General features: G+C 51.5%; 1 protein-coding gene across 1 annotated transcript; it reads right to left on the reverse strand.

The window, feature by feature from the left end:
• Nucleotides 1-309: 309 nt before the first annotated feature.
• IGFBP5 (insulin like growth factor binding protein 5) lies at nucleotides 310-25,431 on the reverse strand. The gene is made up of 4 exons (XM_030486900.1): nucleotides 24,123-25,431; nucleotides 5,455-5,681; nucleotides 5,160-5,279; nucleotides 310-4,776 (listed from the first exon to the last, which is right to left on the reverse strand). The coding sequence occupies exons 1-4, from the start codon at nucleotides 24,451-24,453 to the stop codon at nucleotides 4,645-4,647; spliced, it is 810 nt and encodes a 269-aa protein (XP_030342760.1). The 5' UTR covers nucleotides 24,454-25,431; the 3' UTR covers nucleotides 310-4,644.
• Nucleotides 25,432-25,779: the final 348 nt, after the last annotated feature.

A 25,779-nucleotide genomic window follows, 5' to 3' on the forward strand; every position in this document is an offset into this window, starting at 1 on the left:
TCCCCCGTAAACCATCTGAATGTGGTGCTGTGCCCCACTGTCATACCCATGCAAAGATATTTCTAAACAAAAATTGGGCAGCTCTGCTTAAGCATGTTCTAAACAAACTTGCAGTTTTACCACTGAGTGAGCATATTGCTCCGGTGTCAAAAGCTCTCCTAAACCATTGCCCCAGGCCCTCTACCTCCCCTAACACCCCTATGGAGCTGGCTGAGCCCCCAGGGGCACAGGGCCAGGGGATGCTTGGGGCTGGAGCCCCTCACTAGCAGGCTCCAGCACACAGATGCTCCAGGAGGGTCAGGCACAAGCTAACTGAATGCATAACTTTATTAAATAAATGCTTTGTCACGAGAAAAGACAAAGATCAAAGAGTAACATAAATTATAAGTTGAATAAATAGTATACAGCAATCTTCACTTTTTAATAAAATGTGAGATTTTTTTTAAGTACAAAATGCTAAACAGAGCATTAAGCTCTTCTTCCATTGTCAGTTTTTCACAAACTGCTTTTTTTTTTTTTTTTTCCCCACCAGTAAGATTATGAGTATTTCTTGTTTACTGGAAAAAAAAAAACAACACCAAAACAACAAAAACAAAACGAAATGAAACAACAGAGCTACCGTATATATGTAAAGCTATAAAAAGCTACCGTAAAATGTGTAGTGAGTATTGCTTAAAGATAAAAACCAGGCAGGAAACTCGGAATCTGGTGTGTTTTAACAACTGTGTTACAACGGTGGGTAACGTGCGCGGTGACATCTGTCCCACTGGCAGTGGTGGGGGGCTGGTGGGGCTGGAGAGGGGGGCATAGTAGGCAGGGATCCTAGCCATGGCCAGGACAGCGGTCTGGAAGCGAGGTGAACTGTCGGTTGTTAAATATACAATGCTCCATTTGGGAAAAAAACCCCTAAAATCAACAACAAACAAACAAAACCCCAAAAAAACAAAAAAAAAAGGGGGGGGAGAAAATAAAAACACCCAACAGCAAAAAAGTTTTCATAGAGAAGGGGGAGGAAAAGAGAAGGGGGGAGAGAGCAGAGAAATAGTGCAAAATGCTATTGTACTAGTGGTTTTCGAGGTCCACTGCAGTACAGACAAGGGGCAGCCCAGCTGCTGAGCGCTGTGCCCCGGGGAGATGTGATAGAAGGGCTGTCCTGACCCCTGTGCCATCCTCGCCCTCTCCTTCCCAGCTCACATCCCGGGTACCAGTGCAGGCTCGGTGCAAAGACCATGGCTGGAGACCTCCAAGCCTCACACCTCTCCCTTATCCACCAATCGCCAGCATCTCCCCATGTGCCTCGCCCCCTTCTCCCTGTCCTCCCCAGCTCCCACATCTGCCCCTTTTGGTTTTCTCACCCTAAATGCAAAGGGGTGCTGCTGGGTGCTGAGAACGGCAGCACCTCGTCATTGCCACCCCTTCTGAAGCTGCTCTTGCCTCCATCCCGACCCAGGCTCCAACCCTAGTCCTAAATATTAGTGCAGCCTGCAAACAGCCTCATCCTGCCAGGGTTCCTCTAGGGACTGGGCGGCTGGGGGCTCGCTTGGTGCCCTGTCCTAGGAGCCAAGGTGGTTTGGGGGGACAAAGGTGGTTTGGGCAGCCCCCTCCTTGCATCCTCCTCCCCCCAGGCTGGTGGGGACAGGACAGGCAGTGCTGTCCCACCAATGGATGTGCAGCAGGGAGGGAGGCTGCGCGGGATGGATTTTGGGCCCCCAGGCCATGGCTGAGACTTGCTTTCTAGGGAGAGGTCGGGGAAACACCCTGCATGCCCTTCCCAGTGCCACTGTGGTGGCCACATCACGAGACCACACCAGGCCCCATGAGCTCATTCTGCAAAAGCTCCCATCCCGCCCCAGCAGTACATCTCCTTTTTCTGTAGCCAAAGGCTTTCAAGTTTTGGGAAATTAAACAACAAAACAAACAAACAAAAAAGCAAGAGAGAGAGAAGGAGGGAAGGGTCCTGGGGAAGGTGGTACTGGCCTATAACAGAGGTTTTGCACAGGGATCGGTGAGCAAAGGAGACAGAGACAGCATCAATGATGGCAAACAGTGGCCCTAGGGGTTAGCATGAGCTCCCCATAATCCTGCTGTCTTCACTACATTCTTCACCCCACCTTCACTGTACCATTAACCCACCACCCTGGTCAAACCAACCCTGCTCCATCAGCCTTGCAGAGCCCAGAGGGGTCCCTCCCTTGGCCCCAGCACCCGTGATGCTCCCCCTCCAGCAACACAGGATCATCCCGTTCCGGCAATTTCTTTTGAGGGGGGCAGATCTGCATTTGGTGGCACCCTCCATTCTTTTCATCAAGGGAAGATGCCTCACCCCCAGCTCCAAACATGCCTCACTGGGTCTCCACTGAAGTCCACTGGCAAACTTTCCCCTGCTGCAACTCCAAGTGAAATAACTGTGGGACATCCAGTCCTGCCCTTGACTGGGGCAAGTGTCCTGGTGGGGGGCCTGCAAGGTGCTCCAGAAGTGATGCCATGCCGTGGGAGGCTATGAGGGCACCTGACCAGTGATGGAGAGGAGCCTCCACCAGACCCCCTTGTCACTGAATCCCCCTTGTCCCATCCCGCAGGGACCCGGTGGTGCTGTGGACCCCCTATCCTCTATGCCCACATCCGGGATGCTCAAAGGGGCTTTGGGGTGCAGAAACCTTCCCCCTGAGATCAGCTGTGTCCTTTGGCCAGTGCCAGCTGCCAGCTCCAGCCGTGGTAGTGGGATGTGGTCCATAGTGGATGTGTATATGCCCACTGGGATCGCAGCACCCAGACACCACCGCTTGCTTTCCTTTCATTTCCTTCCTTCACTGCAGGATCTCCTCCCAGCGCCAACATCGCAGAGACCCTTGTCGTGGGGAAGCAAAAGCCAAGAGTCCTGAAACTGAACGTAAAAATGAAAAACAAAGTCAGGAAGGCAGCCGAGGGCTGCACCAGCATGCCTGAGGCAGTGGGTCTCCATGGTGCGGTGGCTGCTGTCACTCAAGGATTGGGGTCCCCATGTTTAAGGCGAGGGCCTGTTGCAGTATCTTACTGCAGGGTGGTGGGAGTCAGCTGTGGCAACGTGAGCAGTATCCTCAATGCGAAAGGATGGAGACCAGCGTTTTCCTACCCATGGGGAAGGCTATAAACCAGCCTTAACAAAAATCCAATGCGAAACAAAATGTAGGTTTGTTTTCCCCCCTCCCTGAAGCAAACCACTTTTTTGGCTGTGGAAAAAAAATAAAATTAAAAAAGAAATCTCCATAGTTGGTCTTCCTCATGGCAGTGAAGGGTGGTGAAGAGTTTTGGCCCCGATTCCCCTGTCCTCATGTACGGATGCTTCAGTCTGGACAGCGCTGGAATATCTGCAGGGTCAGCTCAGATGCAGCCCTCAGCGTTGGTGGGGCCCTGATCCCGCAGGCACCGGTGCTCCTCTGTAACCCTGCTCCCACGCTTAGTCCAGCAGGTTATTATTCTTTGGGAGGGGCAGCCTCTTTCCCCCTGCTTAGCGTGAAGCCCTCCAGATTGAAGGTTTCAAGGCAAAGTTTTGCAAGGAGGAAAAGCCACGTCTGTGCACACACATGCTTGCACACATGCACGCAGGAGACAAGCGCTTCTACACCTGCATGGACAATGGTCAGAGTCCTGCTTGTCCAAAAAGATTTCTGACCTCCCATTCAAGAGGAACTGAATGCAGAAGGGTATCTTTCCTTTTTGGATGATTTCAAAGTCCACAAATATTCTTGCAGGGGTATTTGTGCCATTGCAGGAGCTGTGTTTCCCTTCACGGCTCATCTCCAGACACAAAGCCAGCAGTCCCATGCCTCCTCCCGATGCGTTGAATCTGCCTCGATCTGGGGCGGTCATTTGAGATGGAAACCAAATAGAGTCAAGTGAGTCCCAGCGATGTGGGGAGGAGACTCTGAAGGACTGCAGCAAGGAGGGGGGACACTGGCAGCCACAAGGTTTTCTCTTGAGACCCTTTAGACAAAAACGAGCTACTCGCCCCCTCCCCCCCCAAAATAAATCAACCTGCCCGCCACCCATACTGGAAAATCACCAACTTAGAGAGCTTCCTACACTGGGGAAGCCTCTGCTCAAGCAGCAGGGAGGCGCACTGGGGAGAGGCGCGGGATGGTGCAGGATGGTGGAGTGGCCGCAACTGGTTTGTCTCTGGCTCTGTCCTTTCCTTGCTGAGTCCTTGCAATCAAGAGGCTGCTGTAGATTCCGAGTCCTCAGTTTCTTCAGGGTTTGTTTTTCTCCTTTTTTCTTTTCCTTTCTTTTCTTTCTTCTTTTCTTTTCCTTTTTTCTTTTCTTTTTTCTTTTATCTTTTCCTTTCTTTTCTTTTTCTCCTTTTTTCTTTTCCTTTTTTTCTTTTCTCTTCCTTTCTTTTCTCTTCTTTTTTGCTTTCTTTTCTTTTTTCCTTTCTTTTTTCTCCTTCCTGTTTTCTTTCTTTTCTTTTTGCTTTTCCTTTGTTTACTTCTTTCTCTTCCTCTTCTTTTTTCTTTCCTTTTCCTTCCTTTCTCTTTTTTCTTTTCCTTTCTTTTTTTCTTCTTACATGAGATGAAAGGAATCGGAGTCCCGGGGCGCGGGGAGGTGCGGAGGGGAGGGTGGAAGGGAGCCTGGGTAGGTAGTGATGGGGTGGAGGGAGGGGATGCGACTTCACTCCACGTTGCTGCTGTCGAACGCGTGGCACTGCAGGTCTCCGCTCAGGTAGTCAGTCCCTGGCAGCTTCATGCCGTATTTGTCCACACACCAACACAACCCACGCTTCCGGCCTCGGGAGGGCTTGCACTGTGGAGACAACCAAAGGCAGAGATCAGGAGCTGGCCACCAGACACTGCGTGGTTCCCTTGCGCTGGTGACCAGGATCAGCCCTGCGCTTTGCCCCTTTCACCCCAGCAATGCAATCCCCTGGATAGGACCTAGCTCCTGCTCTCAGCTTTCAGCACATCTCCATCCCTGCTGCTACCTCAGCCTAGGGCTGACTTTTCCTCCTCCCTAAAAAGCTTCTTCAGGATGCTCGCTTCAGGCCAAATGGCACGTGGAGCCATCAGCAAGGCCACCCACCACTGAATGTGCCAGCCCAGTAGAGGAAAACCTCCATCCTTTCCATCCAGGGCAGCAGCAGAGAAAAGCCTCCCTGAGTGGGGAGTGTCTCTCCATGGGGCTCTTACCTGCTTCCTCTTGTAGAAGCCCTTTCGGTCGCAGTTGGGGAGGTGGACAGCACGGGGGACCATCCGCTGGCTGCTCTTCAGCTCCTGCAGGGACGCCTCCATGTGCCTGCGGCAGGGGCCCTGCCAGCAGGGAGAAGATGGAGTGTGAGAAGGGAAGCACCTCGCAGCAAGCCTCCAGCTGCCAATGCCCCCAAGTCCCCTGTCCCCACCACTGGCTCCTGCTCCCCAGGGGGACAAAGCCCTCCCACAGCCCCTGCCCACAGGAGCCCCATGGAGGGAAGGTGAAGGCACCCACCAGCTCAAACTCCTGCCGGAGCTCAGGGATGACAACGCGGGGATGTGCCGTGTTCTCGGCCATGCCCACAAACTTGGCCAGGGTCAGCTTCTTCCGGCGGTCCTTCTTCAGAGCCTCAGCCTTGAGCTCGGAGAGGCGCCCGTGCTTGGGCCGGTAGGCCTTGGGTGGGTAGGTCTCCTCCGTCATCTCCGACGTGGTTGGCTCCTCATGCTCTCGGGACTCCCGTTCTGGAAGAGAAAGCGTACCGAACCGTCAGGTCTCCACGAGCTGACGGAGGCTTGCTTTTGCACAGAGAGCCTCTTGCCCAACCGCAGAGGACACCTTTGCACCAGGCAGGATGGGAACAAGTGACCAAAGAAATCTCTTTCCCAGGTGCTGCCTACAGCCCTGGCTTTATCCCACTGTGTGGGACTCGGCATGGCTTTTGTGTGACTCTCGAGCTCAGGACAGGAAGGTATCTGAGGGCATGGAGGAGCTGGGAATCTAGGATAGGCTCCTACATATAAGGCCACCACTGTTTGCAGTGTGTCAGTGGAAAAAAACTGGTGGAAGGGTTATCTCACACCCAGAAAGGACCAGATGAGACACAAAATGCAGCAGAGAAGCCCCTCTTTAGCCATGGTGAGAGGATTAAGTGACAGATTCACACCCCACCCCGCCTTCAGATGGACAAGCAAAAGCCAGGGATGCTCCAAGATGCGACAACTCCAAAGTCAAGGTCAGTCACACAGCAAAGCCACCATGTGGCTGGGCAGACACTTCAGCAGTGATGCCAAAGATGTGGCTGACAAGTGCTGGGATCTCCTGGGAATTCCACTTGTAGCCCCATGCTGACTGAAGGACTTGCTGCAGGACTGAACCAGCCTGTCTGCTGGCACGCACCAGGCAGCCAGCAAAGCCTGGGGTGAGCAGTGCTGTCTGACTGCAGCTGCCACCAATGGTACTGACAGCACATTTAGGCTCTGTCCATGGCAGTTGCCTTCCTATAGATCCCCCGGATCACCCCAGCGTGACCTGTGCCAGCGGGATGCAGGCAGGGGCACTGCGCGGTTATATATAGGAGCGAGCTGGTGACAGTCTAAACTTAGATGACTTGTGACATTTAGTACAGCCACCAGAGTGAAAAAGGATTATTTCTGGACTAAACTGGAATAGAGTTTAAAGCTCCTGAGGCTCCTGGTCTCCCAGCCCCTGGTTCCCAGCAGCCCTGCACTGACACCAGGCTTGTGCTGGGGCTGGTGGGTGAGCACAGGGAAACCCACAGTGGCAGAAGGAAAAGCACAAAGTCACTGAAATCCCTCCCTGCAAAGTGTCTCACGACTTCAATGCCGGTGAACCTGGCTCATTCCCTCTTGCAACCCTATGGTGAAGACAGCAGGGCACCAATTTTGCCCCTCCTTGCAACATCACTATTGGTACAAAAGAAAAAGGCTCAGGATTACAATAAAAACAGATAATACCCCTCCCCAACAAGGCAAACAGGAGTCTCCCTGCTGACCGGCCGCTCCCTGGGGCCCAGATGCAGCCCAGGGGGAAGGCAGATGCCTCTGCCCCACCGGGCTGCCCTGGCGATGCCCGGTGAGGGGGGACAGACGGGCACAGACAGGGACAGACGCGTTGCTCAGCGGCAGATGGCAGCACTGGCCCGTCACACACATCGCAGCGGGGTCTTGGAGGTGGCCCAGGGGACAAGCTGGTCACTGGGTCCCCAAGCCTGCCACGGCTACCAGTCCCTTCCTCCTTGCCAAGGTGAACTGCTCTCTCCCAGCAGAACTGGGAAGTTTTCCACCGCCATGTATTTATTAAAACAGCACTTTTCTTTGTTTTCTCTTTCCAAAAGAACAGTGCTGGAACAGCATCTCAGACTCAGCACCCTCCTACCTGCCCACACCACATAAATGACCCCACGCACCATCCCCAGGACTCACACATCTCCCCAGGACAGGGTCCTCTTGCATTTTGCCCCATGATGCGCATATGCTTGGGGTTTCTTTCTTGCTGCAGGACTCAAAGGCCCCACAGGTCAGGGCTGCTCTATTATAAGGGGATGACAGACAAGGGATAGGGAAGAGATTGATTAAATTGGGAATGATCTTGTTCTCCAGGAAATGTCACTGTACAAGGTGCAGTAGAAGTGCATGCTTTGCCACAAAGATATTGCGGCATCCAAGGTCTGAAAAGAGACCGGAGACAGCCACAGTGACTAAGCCCTTCCACAGCAATGAAGCACGCTGTGATCTGCGCCGGGAATCCCCTCTGGCACACACTGCCAGAGCCACAGAAGGCAGAGCCAGGGCATCTCCCTGGCCTGCCTGACCGTAATTAAGGGCAGGATTCACACCAGTGCAGGCAACCCTGCAATCACACAAGAGGGACACAGCTCATTACCTCTGCAATAACAAACACGAGAAGCACAGCTACCTAGGCAAACCTAAAATAACAAACAAGGCAGTGAGGATCAGTCAGAAAAACAGCACAGGGTGTCCAGTCTCCAGGACTTGTGGTGCAATGGGTGTTTGCAGCAGCTTCAGCCTCTGCAAACACCTTATTTCCCTGCTTCCTGCAAGCTGCCCTGGAGCAAGCTGGGGACTAACGTGGAGCCCTTTTGGCAAGGAGAGATGGGAAGGAGCCACAGGAGCCCAGTGCTCTGCAGAGGGAGCTGAGGGCTGGCATGCACGGAAAGCTGCCCAGCTCCCAGCCCGAGTCCAGTGCTTCCTGCGGGGCAAAAAAGGCACCTGGAAGTGACCCCCTTCACCCTCCCTGGCACCCACAGGTTCCCTGTTAAGCAGCAATACAGCAAGGGATGTGGTGGCATTCTTCCATCTGCTGCTCAGCAGTGGTGTCTAGTTCAGGTCTTTATTTCCCAGTGAGAACCCTATGGATGCCTCTGAGCGATCCCTTTCATCCACCCTCTGCTGATTTTTATAGCCTAATTTCCTTCAGCAACAGTCCCTGCTCACGCATCTGACTATACCCTAATTTGATACTCACAAGCCAATTTTGACAAACTGAAGGGCAGAGGTCTCTGACACAGAAACTCCCGACAAGCTCTGGGCAGCTGGTGAGGGACCTTCCTGGTGCCAACTGGAGAAGGAAAGCAGAGCCAGGGCAGGCTGCACCCTGCAGTGCCCCCCTTTGCCTCCTGGCTGGATCATCTACATCAACCAGCAGCCAGGACCAGACATGCTCATCATCATCTCCAGAGCCCCTACACCCATCCTCACCCCCCAGCTCGTTCATTAACCTCCATCTGCCGCCCTGCGCTGGCTCCTGTCAGGCAGCATTGGCACTGCGGCACCTCTGCTCCTGAGGAGATGCCAGCGGCAGCAACTCCCAGTTTCCCCAAAGGAGCCCTAATTGTGCCTGTCTGAGACTGAGGAAGGAGGCTGGAGTTCCTCCTCCCTTGCTGTCAGCATCCGGCCTGCTGCACAGCCCCTTCCTGCCTGCTCCCACCCACCTTGCCAACCCAGCAATTGGGTTTCAGGCAGGCGGCTGTTCGCAGAGGCAGAGCACGCTACATGTCCCTATTTCAGCTATGGGCACAAGGCACAGGCAGGAAGGCCCTACTCACTGTGTTCGCCGCCTGAGGGCAATGGGAAGCAGGAGGTGGCTTTCACACCTCCATCCCTTCTCAGGAGGAGGTGACCTCTCAGCAGAGGTCCTAGACTTGCTGGCCACACACAAGAATGACATTGCTGGCCAAGACAAGGATGCTTGGTTACTCTGGAGATGAGACTAGGGCTGTAGCCACCTCAAAGGGATGTTGACCCTACAGCCAATGCAGGAGACTAAACTCAACTCAGAGCCAACCCACGGCTTTGTGTCTGATCTGATGCTGCGGTGCCGATGGAGGACTCAGGGAAATAGGGGTGAGCTTCTGCATACAGTCCTGACACAGGTTAGGCCAGAAGGGCTGTGGTTTTGATGTCCGAATCCATGCAGGCTCCCATGAGCCCTGAGAGACAGAAAATACTCACAGCAGAGCGTGGACTGTCCTCTGCCCCAGGCTGAAGGCATAGTGCCCTCTCCCCACTCCGGACTGGCCAGAGGGAGCTCTCTAGCAGGAGCCATTTCCAACCAATTCACCCTGCCCCTACAGAAGGGATGTGGCGCAGCAAAATACCAGGCACAGTTCTGGAAAGCAGCAAACTGCTTCTGTCTGTCTGTCTGCTGTCCTCAACAGATACCACCCAGAGCAGCCAGGCACCTTCCTGCACCTGGGCCAAAACCCAGCCCGGGTGCTTCCATGCTTCAGACGTGTTGGAGACGTGTGAGGTCCCCACAGGGTAGGGGTGTGTGTTCACACGTGGGTGCGGGACATGTGGGAACACTGCCTCTCTGCCTGCTGATGTTACAGAGCAGAGCAGGAAGCTTCTTCCAAATGGGTGGAATTTCTGTAACACATTTTCCTTGTTTTCTGGCAGAAAGGTAGGAAAAGTATCTATTGACCGCTGCTGGTAATGATCCATGCGTGTTACTTCCACAGCCCACTGCTAGAGAACTTGCTGTCCTGTTCAACCCCCCCCCCCCAAAAAGCCACATGCACCTTAAGAAAAACAAGCACAACCATAGCACAACTTTGCTAAACAACCTTCTTGATTATTATCATGATTATTGCTATTTACAGTGTAAGCACTAACATAACACACCACTTAAGCAGGAAGCTGTTGGAGAAAGACTTAACGGGGATCTCAATTAAACCTCTAGCTTAGAAACGACAAATGTCACTGGTGGAGACCTTGAGAAGTTGCCCTGTCCTTCCTCAGTCCCCAGACTCAGCCATACCTGTTCAGAGGTGCTTGCTGCAAGATGGAAATCAAGGCTTACATTACCCAGGGCTGAAACATCACTGGCTACAGAGCAGTCTTCGACTGAACAGCACAGTGCAACAGTGCACAATGTCTCCGCTCTCTACTGGAGGATTTATCCCCAACATTAAGTGCTGCCTCCCAGGATGCCCGCAAAGGGCATATCCCCAGCTGCAGGACTTCATGAGTAATGCCACCACCCCACTTTTCCAATGGACCCTTTGTGAATTTGGGCCCTGGTGGCAGCTGTCTTTGGATGACCCCAGTTTCTGTCCATCGCTGCTTACAGCATGGTGGTTTCCAAATCTGGCTGGGTCATCTCTGACATTTTGGCTTTCTTTTTGGAGGGAGGGAAGACATCCTGGGACAAGACAGCTAGACAGCCGGTCCTGGTGATGAAGAAAGGAAAAAAACTTACGGGAGAGGCAGGGGGAGAGAGGGAAGGATTTTTTTCTGCAGTTCCCATTGATCAGGACCCTGAAGCACTAAACAGAGCCAGATCAGGACACTCCCTCTGAGCTTCACCCATAAGAACAGCTCCCCAGCACAAACAGCCACAGACTCCTATCTACAGTGGCTCCATTAACTGCCCAGCCCCATGCTGGCTGCTTGTGTCTTCTTGCTGGACTTTACACAGACATGCAGGCAAAGGCAATGATTGCTGAAATCAATGTTTGTCTTCTTCCCTTTACCTGTCAGAGGGGCGGGATCCTCTCATTTCTCCTTCCTCCCTCATCCTTTATGATACTGGTTCTTGCTGGGCAATGTAAAGGAGCTTTCCTGGGCTTCCTGTGGCTGGGAGAGGAGGAATGTTGGTGCTGTCCCTGAAATCAGTATTTTCTTGCAAATCACATTAGAGCTGTACCTATTTTTCTTCAGACTGGGTCTTATACAGGAAGTCTGTGCTCAGGACCCTGGCTGGTAAAAACCCTGCTCATGCATTTCAGCCAGCTGCTCTCCCCACTTGTCTCCACTCCAGAGGAGGGGATGTACCAGACCTACACCAAAACCTCCTGGGATGGGCAGGCAAGTTCTTCCCCAGCCTTGGACCTGTAGCCATGACAGGAAAATCCCTCCCTCCAGGTCAGCACACAGGGTCAGCCACTGTGTTTGCATGCTCAGAATGCATGCAGGGCAGGGATGCAGAGCAAGGAGGGTCATCTCATCTCATCTTGCACCCTTTGGCAGCTGGAGAGCACAACTGAGAAAAAAGCATTCCTGAGCTCCCTGGAGGCCGCAGGGATCAGCCCAGCAGAAAGGAGCTTTTACTGCCCTAATGAAGAACAGCTCGTTTACAGTCCCATTGCAGGCACAATCCCATTGCCAGTACAACAATGAATGACCCCCAGCCCCGCACGCAGCCCCACAGGGTGGGCAGTGGAGCTGGCTCAGGTGCTGTGCCCGGGGCTGGGGTCACTAACCCCAGATCACTGCCCCGGTGAGGTCAGGCAGTGATCTCAGGCAGCCGCCCAGCCCAAGGCTGTCTGGCACCCACCAGAGGAGGAGCAGCCAGGGCTGGGGATGCAGGCTCTGGCCAGTCCCCTGCTAGCCCAGGGTGTTGGCTGCTGGAGAGCCAGATGCTATGTGCCTTGGACTTTCGACGAACTTTTGTGCTTTGGTGGGGACTCGGCAACGGGCCTGCATGGCTCATCTAGTAGGGACTGGCGAGGGAGTACGTTGGTGATGCTCGTAGGCGATGAGAGACTGGGAGGAGACACCACACACCGAGAAGGATAGGAAAATAGCAGCCCTGCTTGGACTGCCACCCCGCCTCCCCCAAGTCCCAGCAATGCGCAACAGGCATTTACGGCAGATCTGTGTCAAATAACGCCCATCTACTAACACAGAAACGTCTGGGCTTTGCTGGATGGCTAAATTCCATATCTAACTCATTGCAGAGATGCTGCACCCTCCAAATTGTGACCAGCTCCATCATTTGGCTTGGGTGCTGATTTTAGGGTGGAACAACATTTCTCTAGAGGCTCCAGTCTCTCCTCCTGTGACTCCAATGGTCACTCTTAGGCTTCCAAAGGTCTGAAGTTAAGAAAGATAAATCCTACAACCTCTCCAGTACTGGTCCCCTTGCTGCCTGTTACATAGCTCTTACGAGTGGCAGCGACAAACTGTTTTACAGGCACAGGGGCAGTGGTAAGAAAACCCAAACCCTGTTTCCTTCACTGGGAATGAGGTACCTCAACAACTGCCAAAGGCAGCGAATCACCTTTGTGTTTTGCAGACCATGGAAGGAAGTCTTTAGTAGTCAAAGCATCATGAACTGGCCACAAAAACATCCACTATGTCCCACTATGCCCAGTCCCCTACAAAGACATATGATCAGAGTCCAAGTAGTCCATGATCCAAAAGCCACACAAGCTTTTGGAACAGAGCTCTGCAGTATTCCAGTACCTTATATCCCTGTGACAGCATGCTGAAAGTTGCTGGGACCTCACTCTCTTGTCCCACAGACACCTTTTAAGAGAAGGATATGGAGCAGTAAGACCAGGCTTGGAAAAGAGGTGAAAAAGATGCCAGAGGTCTGGAAGGACTGAACCCTAGGTTAAGACTTATCTCCATTTTATTAAGCCAAGAACCAGAAGGATGCTTGGGAACAACTCAGGAATACCTTACAAGCCTCAGAGAGCAGGGATGGCTAGCAGAGGGATGTGCTATACTGTAGTACTGTGCCCTTTTAAGTTACTGTTTGAGCTTTGCTAAACTCGCCTGGAAGGCCAGCTCTTTCTCAGGAGATTAACGTCTCCTCAGCAGAAACCTGTGGATGCAGATTCTGCTGCATCAGCCAGGGCTCACCTGCAGAGCGTGAATATCAGGTGCTTGGGCTGCCCCCAGGTTCAAACAGGATTCATGGGAAAGGGAGATCATTGTCCTGATGACCTCGGTGTCCTCATACAGAGCTGGATGGGGGAGAAATGCAGCTCAGCATGTGGGAAAGGAGCTCTCAAGGGAACCAGCTCATGTTTTGGTCTGCTCTGGAAGCATGGGGCCTATCTGCATGAACGGATCTCTGGGTCAGCACCAGTTCTCTGCAGTGCCAGCAAGTGCTACAGAGATGGGAGATGTACAGCTATGGGAACTGGAAGTGTAAAGAAGGATCTGTGTTGCTGTCTGCCAAATGATACTTTCCTGAGCTGCCCTTCCTTGCTGCAGCCACAGAATAAAACTCCCTGGGACCAACTCTCCTGTGCAAGGATGAAAGCATGTTCAGAAATGGGGAGCTCCAAAATGTAAGCTCCTTCTGTATATGTTGTTAGATGTTAGCATGACAGACTCCAAACATCCTTGCTGTGCTGGAAGAGCCAAGCATGGGCACCAGCTGGTGGGCTTGACTGCTTCTGACCTGGGATGTACAAGCAAGGACTGGGGCTCAGCAAGAGGTGTTGTCTTTGATCCACCTCTTTCTCTCTAAAGAGCTCCAAAATCCGGCTACAATCAATTCTCAGCAAAGGCCTCAGCAAGAGGAGTCTGCAATGCATATACATAACACACCAAGTCCAGGTGAGGGTCTGGGTCAACAGGCTGCATGGCCAGAGACTTTGGGCTCTCAGTGACAACCATTTCTATGCAAGAGAGAACCCAAAATGTCTACCCAGTAGAAGAGTTTGGAAACTTTCCAGAGCATTCCCCTCTGGTAAGAACATGAACAAACATCCATCCATTTCAATTAAATGAATGCTGATCATGCAAAATTGCAGGCACTCTGTTTCTAGATAGCTGCTTGTATCAGCCTGACATTTCCTGAACAAAGTTATCTTCCAGAGAACTGAACTGCCAAGTGGAGGGGAAGGAAGTATTTCAGGATTAGATTTACATCAAGAAGCTCCTGTTGCTGATGCACTGATGATAGGAAGATAAAACATATTTCCTTCACATCATCTGGAGACTGCAGATGTTCCCCATTCCATATGCTAAAACTGCAGAAGAAGCTGAGAGCTGAATTGAAGAATAACCCAGAGAAATCTAAATAAATCATCTTTCAATATCATAGTGACCAAGACATATTCTTCCTTCCTGGAAAGGATGAAATCATTCAGTCTTTCTTAGTCTTGCATCTTTTCCAACAAATCCACCCTAGTGGCAGATTCCATTGGTTGTTATAAAGGAGGCAAAAACCCCTCCAGGCTGCCAAGGAACTAAGAGCACAAGAGAGCAAAGAAAGAAAACTCAGGGAAGAAGACTGCATGACAGTTTCTGCCTAACTGACAGTAAAGGTGAGGAAAATCTGGAGTAGCTCTTAACAAGCATCACTGAATTGTTTACCAGTAGTTTCTCCATGGGGCTTAACTGTGTCATAAAAAGAAAACCCTACCTAGGAAACACACATGCTTTTAAATCTTCTGAATAAAAACAAAAGGGTGTGAACTGTTCATCTGGCCATCAAAGATCACTTGAAAAAAATTTTGCTGTGTCCTTAGGAAAGGAGGTGTGATGAGTTGGAAGAGAATTCTAATAGCATCCATCAACTGTAATTATTGTATGAGAAAGAAGAGTACATGGGGGACTTTTTTGGATGTAGGCAGCTCAACAGCAGTGACGGAGGAAATGTCACTAGGCAGAAAGATAAGGTAGCTTTGCCCTCTTGGATTATGTGAAGCATGTCTCTAAAACTCAGCTGAAGATTGGTGTCAATATACACGAGCTGTCAAGAAACCTGGACTTGAAAGCAGGATGCTGCCAGGATGCTGCTGCTATTTTGATGACTGAAACCCAAATGTGACAAATCATAGTAGAGCCAGCTGCTAAGAAGGCCTTAGAAACATAAGCATATGATATGCTGGTGGATATCAGAAGCTGTGATATCACTGTGGATATTGTAGCAATACTATGAACACTGTGCAACTGAGGGGAAAGCTTTATTAAAGGAGATGATCCTGAGAAGAGGATGTACTACGAAAGGTGTAGCCACTACAGTTCTGCTAAGCTCTCTGGCCTGCTTACGGATGAAGGTGGCTTTTGCCTTTTGGTCAGGGTTTTGAATGTGATTTAGTTTCGTATTAAGCAGAGCTTTTTACAACTAACTTACCGGAACTGAACCCAGGAGATGCTGCTCCCACTGGAGGCTGGTAGTCTCCATCAAAAGACCCATCCCCACTTATGTTATATATAGCACCCAGTAACTGGAAGAGCAAAGAAAGCCAAACCTTTTGCTTGCCCTGAAGAGAGGTGAAGGCACATCAGATGGAGTCTGGAGATGCACCTGTATCAGGTGCAGGGTGAGAACTGGTGGAACACCACAAATATTTCAAGTATGCAGTTGTGATTGCAACCTCCAGCCTAACCTGGATTAATTTCTAGGCCCTCAGCCTGACTTTCACAGCTCTGTTTTAAGCCAGATGGAAAAGATGTGTGAGATCATCCATTGCTCATCTCTGTGTCAGCACCAGATGACACGCTGCCACATGTACTCTCCAACCTGACTTTTACAAGCTCTGAGAGATGAGACTTCCACTTCTGCCCTCAGGACTCCCTTCTACTTTCTTAATGGCTCCTTCTCTCAGAAAGCCTTCGCGTGGAGTAGGCCTGCCCATTATTTAATCTCTCAGTCCACTTAAGCAGTACCACTAAAAAGTAGCAGAAGTTTGATGTTCACAATGACAATACTGATAAGCAGAAACTTGCCCAAGCTTGAGCCTGACAGATGACTCTCGTCTCTCCTCATCATTTCCCTCCTTACACTATACCACTGCATACCAATAAACCAATTCCCTTTGCTCCAACACAATGCAAAGATGCTTTTCAATATTAAAAATATGTGTGCTTTGATGGAGCAAAGGTACAGACCTCCATTTTGGGGTCTGAAACTCCAAGACAGACAACTGATCACCCTTTGCTGGAGGGTTATCAGGTCCAGAGACTTTTTGGAATGATAAAATCCCCATTGCACTTCATTGTTCTTGCAAACTGAAGCTGCCTCTGCTATTACAAAACCAAATAACTGAACGCTGAAATGGTTATGAAATGATGCAGTAAAATTTCACCCATTTCTGCTATTTCTTTAGGAAAGCAGGAGCCACGAGTCAAAGCAAAGTGACTGTATGTCACTGTGTATTTAGACATTATTAAGATATATTAAGATATAACTGTGGCTGTGCCAGCACCGTAACTGCGTGCTGGACAGGTATAAAAACCATGCAGTCCCTCCCTAATAAAACTTCTTTTCTTTTCCAGCATCTCTTTTAAATTAAAAAATGAGAGCCAGGTTCCATAAGCCAGTTGTTCACTGTCTCATTTAATTACTGGATTTTTTTCATTAGTCCAATGCATAACATCTGATCTCTTAAGCATAAATAATAAACTGGTCTGTTGATTTAATTGTCTTTGGAGGATGAATCCCATCTGAATCTGGAAAAAGAAAATATTTCTACTGGTTTTCTACAAAAGGAATTATGACTACTGGCCAACCTTGCACCCAAAGTTACCTTTAAGATACATTCCCTCTCTTGTCTAGCTAGAGGATCACTTCCTTAAGTATCTGTCAGGATTACCTTCTTGCTTTAAATAGCAACCAGACCAGTTATCTCCATCAACATAACAATTATCTCCATCAGTCAGCCAGCTGTGTCCATCCAACAAGCAAACAAACCAAACTGCAGCAACAGCCCTCAAGGCAGACAGCTGCTAAGAGCTTTCCAATCCTCCCTAACCCAACAGCATCTTCTGCTTTGGCCTCCAAGTCCTTCTAGGACTGAGGTGGCTGGCTCCCATGGACGAGGTTAGGTGCCCCAAAACCTATGATGCTCTGGTGCCCAGCATCTTGCAGGATCAAGCCCTGCCAGGCTAATAGGGAATGATGTGCCAGTTTGTGGTGGTGGGTATTGACCCCCCCTTCCCACATTCTGCGTGAAAGAGGCAGTACCACTGGGGTGGAGGCATCAGGAAAAATTGTGGGAATATCTGAGGGTTCTATAGAATGACAGCAATAGTGAGGGCAAGGCTTTATGCATACAACACATGAAATGCCCACTGACTCCACAGGCATACATTTAAGATGCCTCCTTAGGATTTAGCCTGTTAACCGGGATCTCTCTCTAGCTAAGGAAGGCTTGGACCTTCCTGCAGGCATTGCTCAGTGCAGGTGTGGTCTGCTAGCCAAAAGCTAATAGCTAAAAGACGTGAATTGATGAGCAGTTAGCACACTTGTCCTGGGAAGATCATAAACAGACAAGAGACCCACCAAAACATGTTGAGAAACAGCTTCCTTGAGTTCCTTGAGAGCAAATTTGCCCACATCAAACCAACAAAATTCCCAAATTTCTGCAAACGCATTATGCTGGCTCCTGCTGGTATTAACTGCAAGCAGCGGATTGACATAAACACCAAGGGGTTCCCTCAGATCACTAGCATCAAAGAGCCACCTCAAAACCAACATCTTGCTGAGAGTTGTCTTGGCTACGCAGCTGAGGGAATAGAGCGTGTTTTGTGGGGGATGAGTGGCGAGAGGATGAGGGATGTCACTCCTTCATCACCAGATGTGATGTGACCCTTCCAGGATGGGCCGAGGCATCAAGCACAACCCATGCCCAGTGATCTCAAACAGGCAGCCCCCGGGCACCAGGAGCTCTGGAACAGCTTCTACCCTACTCTGTGCCTCACAGGACCCCCTGCACATGACCCTGGGGAGACCCAGGTTTTAGGGGATCCCAGAATGGGGGCACCAGATATCACTTCCCCTCTTCACTAGCAGAGCTTCCTCATACTTTCGGCTACACCCGTGCTGAGGATAAACAGATAGTATCTATCTTTTTGCCTGTAAAAAATCTCCTTACAAATGACTAGGCGATTATTATGCTGGCTGCCAGTGAGTTCACCCAAGCCAAACTCTTTGGATCATCTTTGACCTGTGCATGCACCATGTCTTCAGGTCCTGCTGCTTCCTCCTCCTCAATGCTGGAGGTTTTTTCTCCTGCCCTCAGCTTGCCACACCTCAGCAGATTTGCTCTCTTTTCCCAATTCAGTTCTTTCTCACTTTCCCAAAGGACAGTTGTTGCTGCCTGAGCAAAGAGAAGTTTGAAGGGTCCTAGCTCCCTCAGTGCCCCTAGCATGACTTCCTCCACCGATGCCACCAGCACCACTGCCCCCCCCACATGTCCTGCAGCCCGGGCATGGGGCAGGAGGTGGATTGGCTGCCCTCTGCAAACTGCAACCTGTCTGCATCTTCACTGGGATATCTTTCAAGGTATTTAACTAACGTAGACTTAGTCTATCCAGAAAACACTTCCAAGCACAGGGTTTGGGTTCAGATCCACCCAGCTGGCTGGGAGGAATATTTTGCATCTACCTCCTTCCTTGCCTCCCGTTGCTTGATATGCTCACCTGCTGCATCTCATTTCTCAGCCCTCAGTGGGAGGATAGGGTAGGCTGGTCTGTATGCCAATATCTGATCTTGATGTCAAAATACCAATATGCCAGTCACAAGCAGAACCACTGCACCTAAGAGAGGTTTGTGTGTGCTGCATAGAAACCATTCTGCCCCAAAGACAAAAATGCTCCGTGTGTGTATTTGCACACATTAAATCATTGTGCAGCATGTGTGGGTGTGTGAACACGGTACATGTGTGTGTATGTTCACATGCATATCTTTCCTGTGCATGTTAATCCTGCTGCTCTGCAGCCCACATCGAGGGGCAGGTGTGTTCCAGCCAAATTCTCCATTTATGTCTGACTTTAAATCAGCACTACTAAGTGCTTGGTGAAAAAATAGGCAGGATTTGCTGTGCTGTGGGCCCTTTTATCTCCCCTGTGACTCAGCAAAGGTGAAATGAGCTGCAACTGTTGTTAGCAGCTCACCCTGCTGAGCAGAGGAAGCCCTTTAGGGGCAGAAGTTCCTGCCCCCCTTCCCAGACTGCTCCCAGGCTTTCCAGTTTGGGTGAAGAGCACTGGGAACCGTTCTAGCTGTAAAACTCACACAGCTACTCCTACATCTGCAATGTCTTTCGGCCCAGCATGAGTAAAACTTCCAGTGGACGTTAGGAGGAAGCAGAGGACCACACTCTGTGCGAGGCAGTGCCTGCTCGCTTCTCCTCTTCTTCCTCCCTGGCTGCCCTGACACACGTGAGCCAAACTATTGACAAAAGAAACCGGGCGCTGTCTTGAAGCAGACACAAAACATATCCGAGCTCTCCTACCCTCTTCTTCCAAGCATGAGGGGACACCTTGACCCGCAATCACGCAAACGCTTCCAGTCACACACGACTCCGGTCACACCACTGACATGCCAAAGCTGCGATGGACATCTGGACACAGGATGCTGGTGCTTAAATACCGACATGACGAGGCACACAGCCACCCCTCAGGTTTGCAGGGGCTCCCATTTAAGGCCTGCCCCAGTTCTCCCCTGCAGCAGTACAGGCTCTGGACGGGCTCCCTTCGTTCACCTGGAGCGGGTCCAAGCTGACAGCGCTGCGCGGGAGCTGGGGACCAGCTCTATCATGCATGCACGCACGCACAGAGCCACGTCTTTTCTCCGGTGAACTCTGCTGGCACCCGGCAGGAATTTCATTTGGATCAACTACTTAATATTCTCCCTCCTTCCTTAGAAACCAGGCTGCAGAAAAATCTTTCCAGCCAAGGCCCCTCCTTTCCTGTTTGAACCACCTCATCCCTCCCTCCCCCCTACACACACCACAGAAACCCGGCTCTTGCTGGCACCTGATGGATTTCACCTTTTTTTCTTTTCTTTTTTTTTTAATATATTGTTATTGTTGTTGAAACTTCAGATCAAAAGAAAAATGGAGATTTTCCTGTTTTGGATCTGAGGCTTTGCGGGCCTGTTGCTACTAGCTTTTGCCTTGACAGCTCAGGAGCTGCTCCGCACAAAGGACCTGCTGCTCACACCAGCCGGGTCCCTCCCCAAGCAACACATGTCCGCAAGACGGTGCATCCCAAGCGCCCCGCTCCCACGACCCCTGCCCTAACCTTCACCCTCACCCTGGACCCCAATCTTTGGCTGCCCACCTGCCCCGCCACGTCCCCATTGCTTGCTCTTGAAGCCCTGTGTCCTTTGAATGGGGAGCAGAAGAGTGCTGGAAGGAGAAACAGGGTGGCAGGAAATATGTCAGGGAGGGATAAAGGACTGCACCGAACACGAGCCGCAGGAAACTTGGGCTCGGCAGCACTCCTCCTCCGCCTACTTCCAGCTGACGCAGCAAAGATGATTTTCTTAGGGCTAATTCTGCAACCCCCCTCCTTTCCCCTCCTGGTTATCGTTGGCTCACGGTTTCATGCGGAAACTTGCCAAGTCTTGCTCGCTTTCTAGAAAGAGAGCAGGAATGAGAGAGAAGGAAATATTTGACAACCTTTGTTTTTCCACAAGCCTTTTTTAAGGGCAGCAGGCTCCAATCTGTGCCCTCCGCTCCCCGGCACTCGGCCTGACCTTGCTGTCTCAGCAGGAGGAAGTCTGGCAGGAGCATGGGGCAAAAAAATTGAAAGACATGGTGTATTTCAAAGGAAACCTAAACAAAACAGAAAAAACCCAGAATCCTGCAGCCTGTGCCATAAATGAAGCTCATTCATGTTTTTTTACCAGGAACAGTCAATTACAGCCATGATGTTTGGCTTTCGGTAAAGGACAGTGTCTGACTGTTGTGCCAGGATGGATTACAGGGACTGTCCCGTCAGTACCTACACTATCCATCTACTTAAAACGAGCCTTACCAAAGCCCTATAATCCCACGCTTGCTTTCATTTCCGACCTCTCAGCAACCCATGAGCACATTCTGCCCATAAGGTCCAGCGTTTCTCAGCACCGCTGTGCCCCACTTAGAGATGGGGAAACTGAGGCATGGTACTCGGGAGCATCTTGTCCCCGGGCAAGACATCTGGTCTACAGAAGAGCCAAGCCCAGCCTCCCAGGCTTGGGCTCTTGTAATACCATTTGTTGCTTCTCCACCTCAACTATAAAGAGGAAAGCATCTGCGATTTTGAATTCGGCCAGCGCCAAGAGCAGAAATAGATAAAAATGCAGTTTGATCTAGTCCTCGCTGCTGTCACATAGTTTATTTTGCAGAGTGCTCATTCTTTCTCAGTGGTTCGCAGCTCAGGGCCAATTTTGGTCATTGATAGATGGGAGGGCTAGGCCAGCTTCCCCAGCACATGGTCCCTGCACTGCTGGCCAAACTGGCAGAGGCCAGAAAGTTCAAGTCAAACTTCATTTCTTTCCTTGCCCCGTTGCTTAGAAACACGCCTATGAAAATATACTTTGTTCTCACACGCTACCAGTTGAATGCCAGGAGCTTTTTTCCTCTCCCATCCTCAGGAATTCCTGATTTATTTTTTGTTTCTTTTTTGCAATCGCACAAATCTCAAGAGGAGCCTGCTGGTCTCCCACAGCTTCTTGCAGCAGCCTTTCGGATCCAGGCTGATCTCCCAGCTGCAAACAAAACCTGCCAAAAACAGCCCCCTGCGGCGCTCAGGGAGTCCAAACTGGAAGTACAGGTACTGCCATGGGGGTGGTTTTGCAACCAACCTGCAACCTCTTTCCTATCCCTCTCCTTGTTCATTCAACAGGTGCTCCCCATCCCAAGAAAACCAAAACCAGCAATATTACAAAGTTTTCACACAAAGCACCTGCTTAAGGACTAGTTTCCTTGGGAAGCGCAAGGCAGGTGGAACAAAGTTGGGTTCCTGCTGGGAACCAAGCACCAAAGCTTTTTCAGGTACCTTTGGTCTGCATGGGGCACCTGCGTCATAGGCGCAAGGATCAGCCCTGTTCTCCCAGGTGTTGCTGGGCTTCAGCTGCACAGCTTCACCTTCCCAAGCACACTGCCTGCCCCTGCCTGCATGCACACACGTGCAGAGTAAATAAACACTGGGGATGATGTGCTCCTGGACACTTCACATATAGCTCCGCTGCCAGTGGGTTATTGCCCAGCTTCCCGGCCTCCACGGCAGGAACACAGCTCCTGACTTTGTCCTGTGTGGGTCCCCTTCCAAACCTCACCCCTTCCAGCTCCTCTTCAGAAAACCAAGCTCAGCTTTGCTGCTTCTGGATGGTTTTAAGGGAGTTTGGACATTTGTTGTCATTTGAGGGAGAAGGGAATTTATACACACAGAAGTTGGTTTTGCTCTGAAGGATGGAGTGTAGCAACACAACCACTGCCTGCAAGCAGTGAAGGGGAAAAATAATAAAAGCATCGAGATTTATTAGGTGCTAGGAAGGAGGAATGGATTCCCATTGCGCGGGTATGAGCAGAAGCTTGCTAACAAGCAAAAATGACTTTTTCATGGAACAAAAAAAAGCGGGGGGCTTGTTTCTGGTTTGGTTTTTTTTTTGCCAAGTGGTTCCCTGGTCCCTTTGACATGCAGACACCCTCCCTGCCTCCCCTTCATGGTGTGGCAAAAATACAGATGTATTTGGAGGAGTAAAGGGAAAGCGTCCTTGCACAAGCTACAGGATCCAGAAACGGGAGTTAAACGAGTGCCAGAGAGAAGGAGTGTTTACTTTCGTGCTTTTGTCACATGCAAGGTGCACTGGTGATACCACAGCAGCCTTCGTGCTTGCTTTTAACCTATTCTTTCTGATTATTAGTGACACCTTCGTTTATTTTTTGCAATCGCAGATCCCCTGCCCCTAATGCACCTGCTCTCTTCACCGCCCAGGCTAAAACCCATTGCCCAACAAAGGCATCCAGTAGCGGGCAGGCAGGAGGCACGGGCTGCAGTGATGGCAAGGGGAAAGTGGGAGGCTGAGCAACAAACCCTGGAGTGGTTGAGGGCTTTGGGGATGGGGCAGGTGGTTGCAAGGAGGTGCCCTGCCCTCCCCTGTATCTCAAGCTGCAGAGGTCAGTTTGGGCCCCACAGCAAGGTGGACGATATGGTGAGAGAAAGGGGTCAGGGAGAGGGCGAGGATGGGGATGAAGGAAAGATATAAAGGATGCAACTGGGGAAGGACTGGGATGCAGCTGTGACTAAGAGGGTGCATCTGGGAGGTGGGGGAAGAAAAGCTTTCCATTGGGGATAGGGGGCAACCCAGAGGTGATGATGAAAGGGGGGACTGGGGGAGGTTGTGAGATGATGCAACAGGAGGTTCAACAAGGGCATGGATGGAAAGAAGGATGGGAAAGCAGTGGGGGGCATGGAAGAACAGCAAGGGGGGGTGGAAGAGCAGCCGGAAAGATGGAAAAGCAAATGGCAGGGGTGGAAGAGCAGCCAGAAAGATGGAAAAAGAAGGCTGAAAAGCAATAGGGGGATGGCAGAACAGCCAGGGGAAGGGGTGGTGGTGGAGAAGGAGCCAGAAAAGATGGAAAAGAACCATCGGGCTCAGAAAAGCTGCTGGTGGAAGGGGTGGGGAAGGAATGGGGAAATAGTTGGAAACATGGAAAAGCAGCTGGGGTCTGTGTATGTGTGTATGTGAGAGAGAGAGAAAAATCAGGCTGAAAGATGTAAAAGTAGCCAGAAAGATGGAAAAGCAGCTGGTGGTGGTGGAGGGGAATGGAAGAGCAGCCGGGAAGGCAGAAAAGCACACGGCGGGGGAGGGGGGATGGAAGAGCATCTGAGGAAGGGTGGGAATGGAACAGCGGGTGGAAAGACGGAAAAGTAGCCAGGAAGACGGAAAAGCAAGAGAGGGCATGGAAGAGCACCTGGGAAGATGGAAAAGCAGCCGGAAGGATGGGAAAGCAGGCGGGGGGAGGGGGAGCAGGGAAGAGAAGTCAGTGGGAGGGAGTAGAAAAGCCAGCGGAAAGATGGAAAGGGAGCCGGAAAGGTGGGAAAGCAGGCGGAGGGGCACGGAAGAGCACCCAGGAAGAGGGGAAAATGCATCCGGGAGATGGTGGTGGGGTGGAAAAAGCGGGCGGGCAGACGGAAAAGCAGCCGGGAAAGACGAGGGAGGGCGAGGCGGGGGTCACTCACCGGCCTTGGCTTGCTCGCGGTAGCTCTTCTCGCTGAGGCAGACGGCGGTGCCGTGGAGCAGGGCGTGCAGCGGCTTCTCCTCGCCCTGCCGCGGGAGGCAGCGGAGCCCGCGGGCGCAGCGCTCGGTGTAGACGCCGCAGGGCTGGCCGGCGGGCAGGGCGCAGGTGAGGCAGCAGCCGCAGCCCGGCTCCTTCACCAGCTCGCAGCCCAGCGGCGGCGGCGGGCACAGCGACAGCGCCTTGCCGTCGCAGGGCTCGCACTGCACGAAGGAGCCCAGGCACCGCGACAGCCCCGGACAGGCGCCCAGCAGCACCAGGAGCCGCAGCAGCATCGCGGCGGGGATGCTGCGGGACGGGGCGCGGGGGGTGCCGCGGGCGGGGGGCGGGCGGCGCTGGCTTCCCGCTTGCCCCTTCGGGGGCAAAAAAGAAAAAAGGAAAATTAAAATTTTAAAAATTCAAGAAGGAAAAGGGGCGGAAAGCGCAGCCCCTGCGTGCAGGCGCCCCGCTCTGGGATTTATCCTCGGGGTGCGAGACCCTACTGGTTTTCTTTTGGCGTGGGGAGAGGGGGGACCTCTAGGTTTGCTTTTTGTCTTTTTGTCCCTTTTTCTCCTTCTTTCTGCTTTTTCTCGCCTCGAAAGGGGGAATTCGCACCGCGATCCGCGGAAGCGCAAAAAGAGAGGGGGAGGGAAGGAGGGGGGAAAGGGAGCAAAGCCTGCAGGGGTTGCACAGCCTACAGGTTGCAGGGGGAGGCGGGGGTGAGCAGGGGAGTTTGGGGAGGTGGGAGGGCGGTTTCACACACTCACGCACACACACACACACTCTTCCCAAAGGGCTGGGAGGAGGCAGGTTGGGAAGGGAGCAAAGTTCCTTGAAAACCAGTGTCCTGCTATTAATGCATCAAAGCAGTCAACAGGGGTAGAAAAAAAAGAAACCCAACACGCAGGAGAAGGAAGAGGGGATGCAAAGCTCCCCTTCCCTCTGTCTTCTTCTGCAGGAAGAGAAAAAGTCCCTCCCGACGCAGCGAGCTGCTGGGAAGCTTGGTGTGAAGCAAAGTTGTGTTTCGATCGGCTCTGTTCAACCCTCCCGCTTTCCTCTTCCAAGATTTGCAAAGGCAAAATAAAGCGGGAAAAAAAAAAAAAAAAGCCCCAGAAAAGGCAAAAAATGAAAAAAAAAAAGTTTTCTGCAAAGTTGGAGTGTTTTGTTGCAAAATCTGCAGAGGAGCGGTAAAAAACGGGGGAAGGGGGGGGGGGGGGGAGAAAAAAGAGGAAAAAAAATCCACTTTGTAGATCTCCCAACACTTTTCCCCTGGAGAAGTTTCTAAAGAGACTGAATACTGCAGAACAGGCTGTCTTTTAAATAGACTGCCCCTGGCTGCCTGCCAGCCCCTCGCTGCAATTTGAGATCCCAATGACACCTCAGCTTGACTAGGTGCCAGCAGCGAGGGCCCTATCAGTGCGCGCTCGAGCCGGTGGGGGTGGGGAGCGCCGCTCCTGACTTCTGGGCTTCAAACCGCGGGCGCTGATCAAGGATAATATTATGAGGAGAGACAAGGGGAGGAGGAGGGGGAAGGGGAAGGCGAGGATGGGGAGGAGAGGGAAGGGGAGGAGGAGAGAGGGGAGAAGTTCAGATCTTCACGGTTTAAGCAAAGAAAAAAAAAA

The sequence above is a fragment of the Strigops habroptila genome, chromosome 5, assembly GCF_004027225.2.
Source record: "Strigops habroptila isolate Jane chromosome 5, bStrHab1.2.pri, whole genome shotgun sequence".
Taxonomy (NCBI): domain Eukaryota; kingdom Metazoa; phylum Chordata; class Aves; order Psittaciformes; family Psittacidae; genus Strigops; species Strigops habroptila.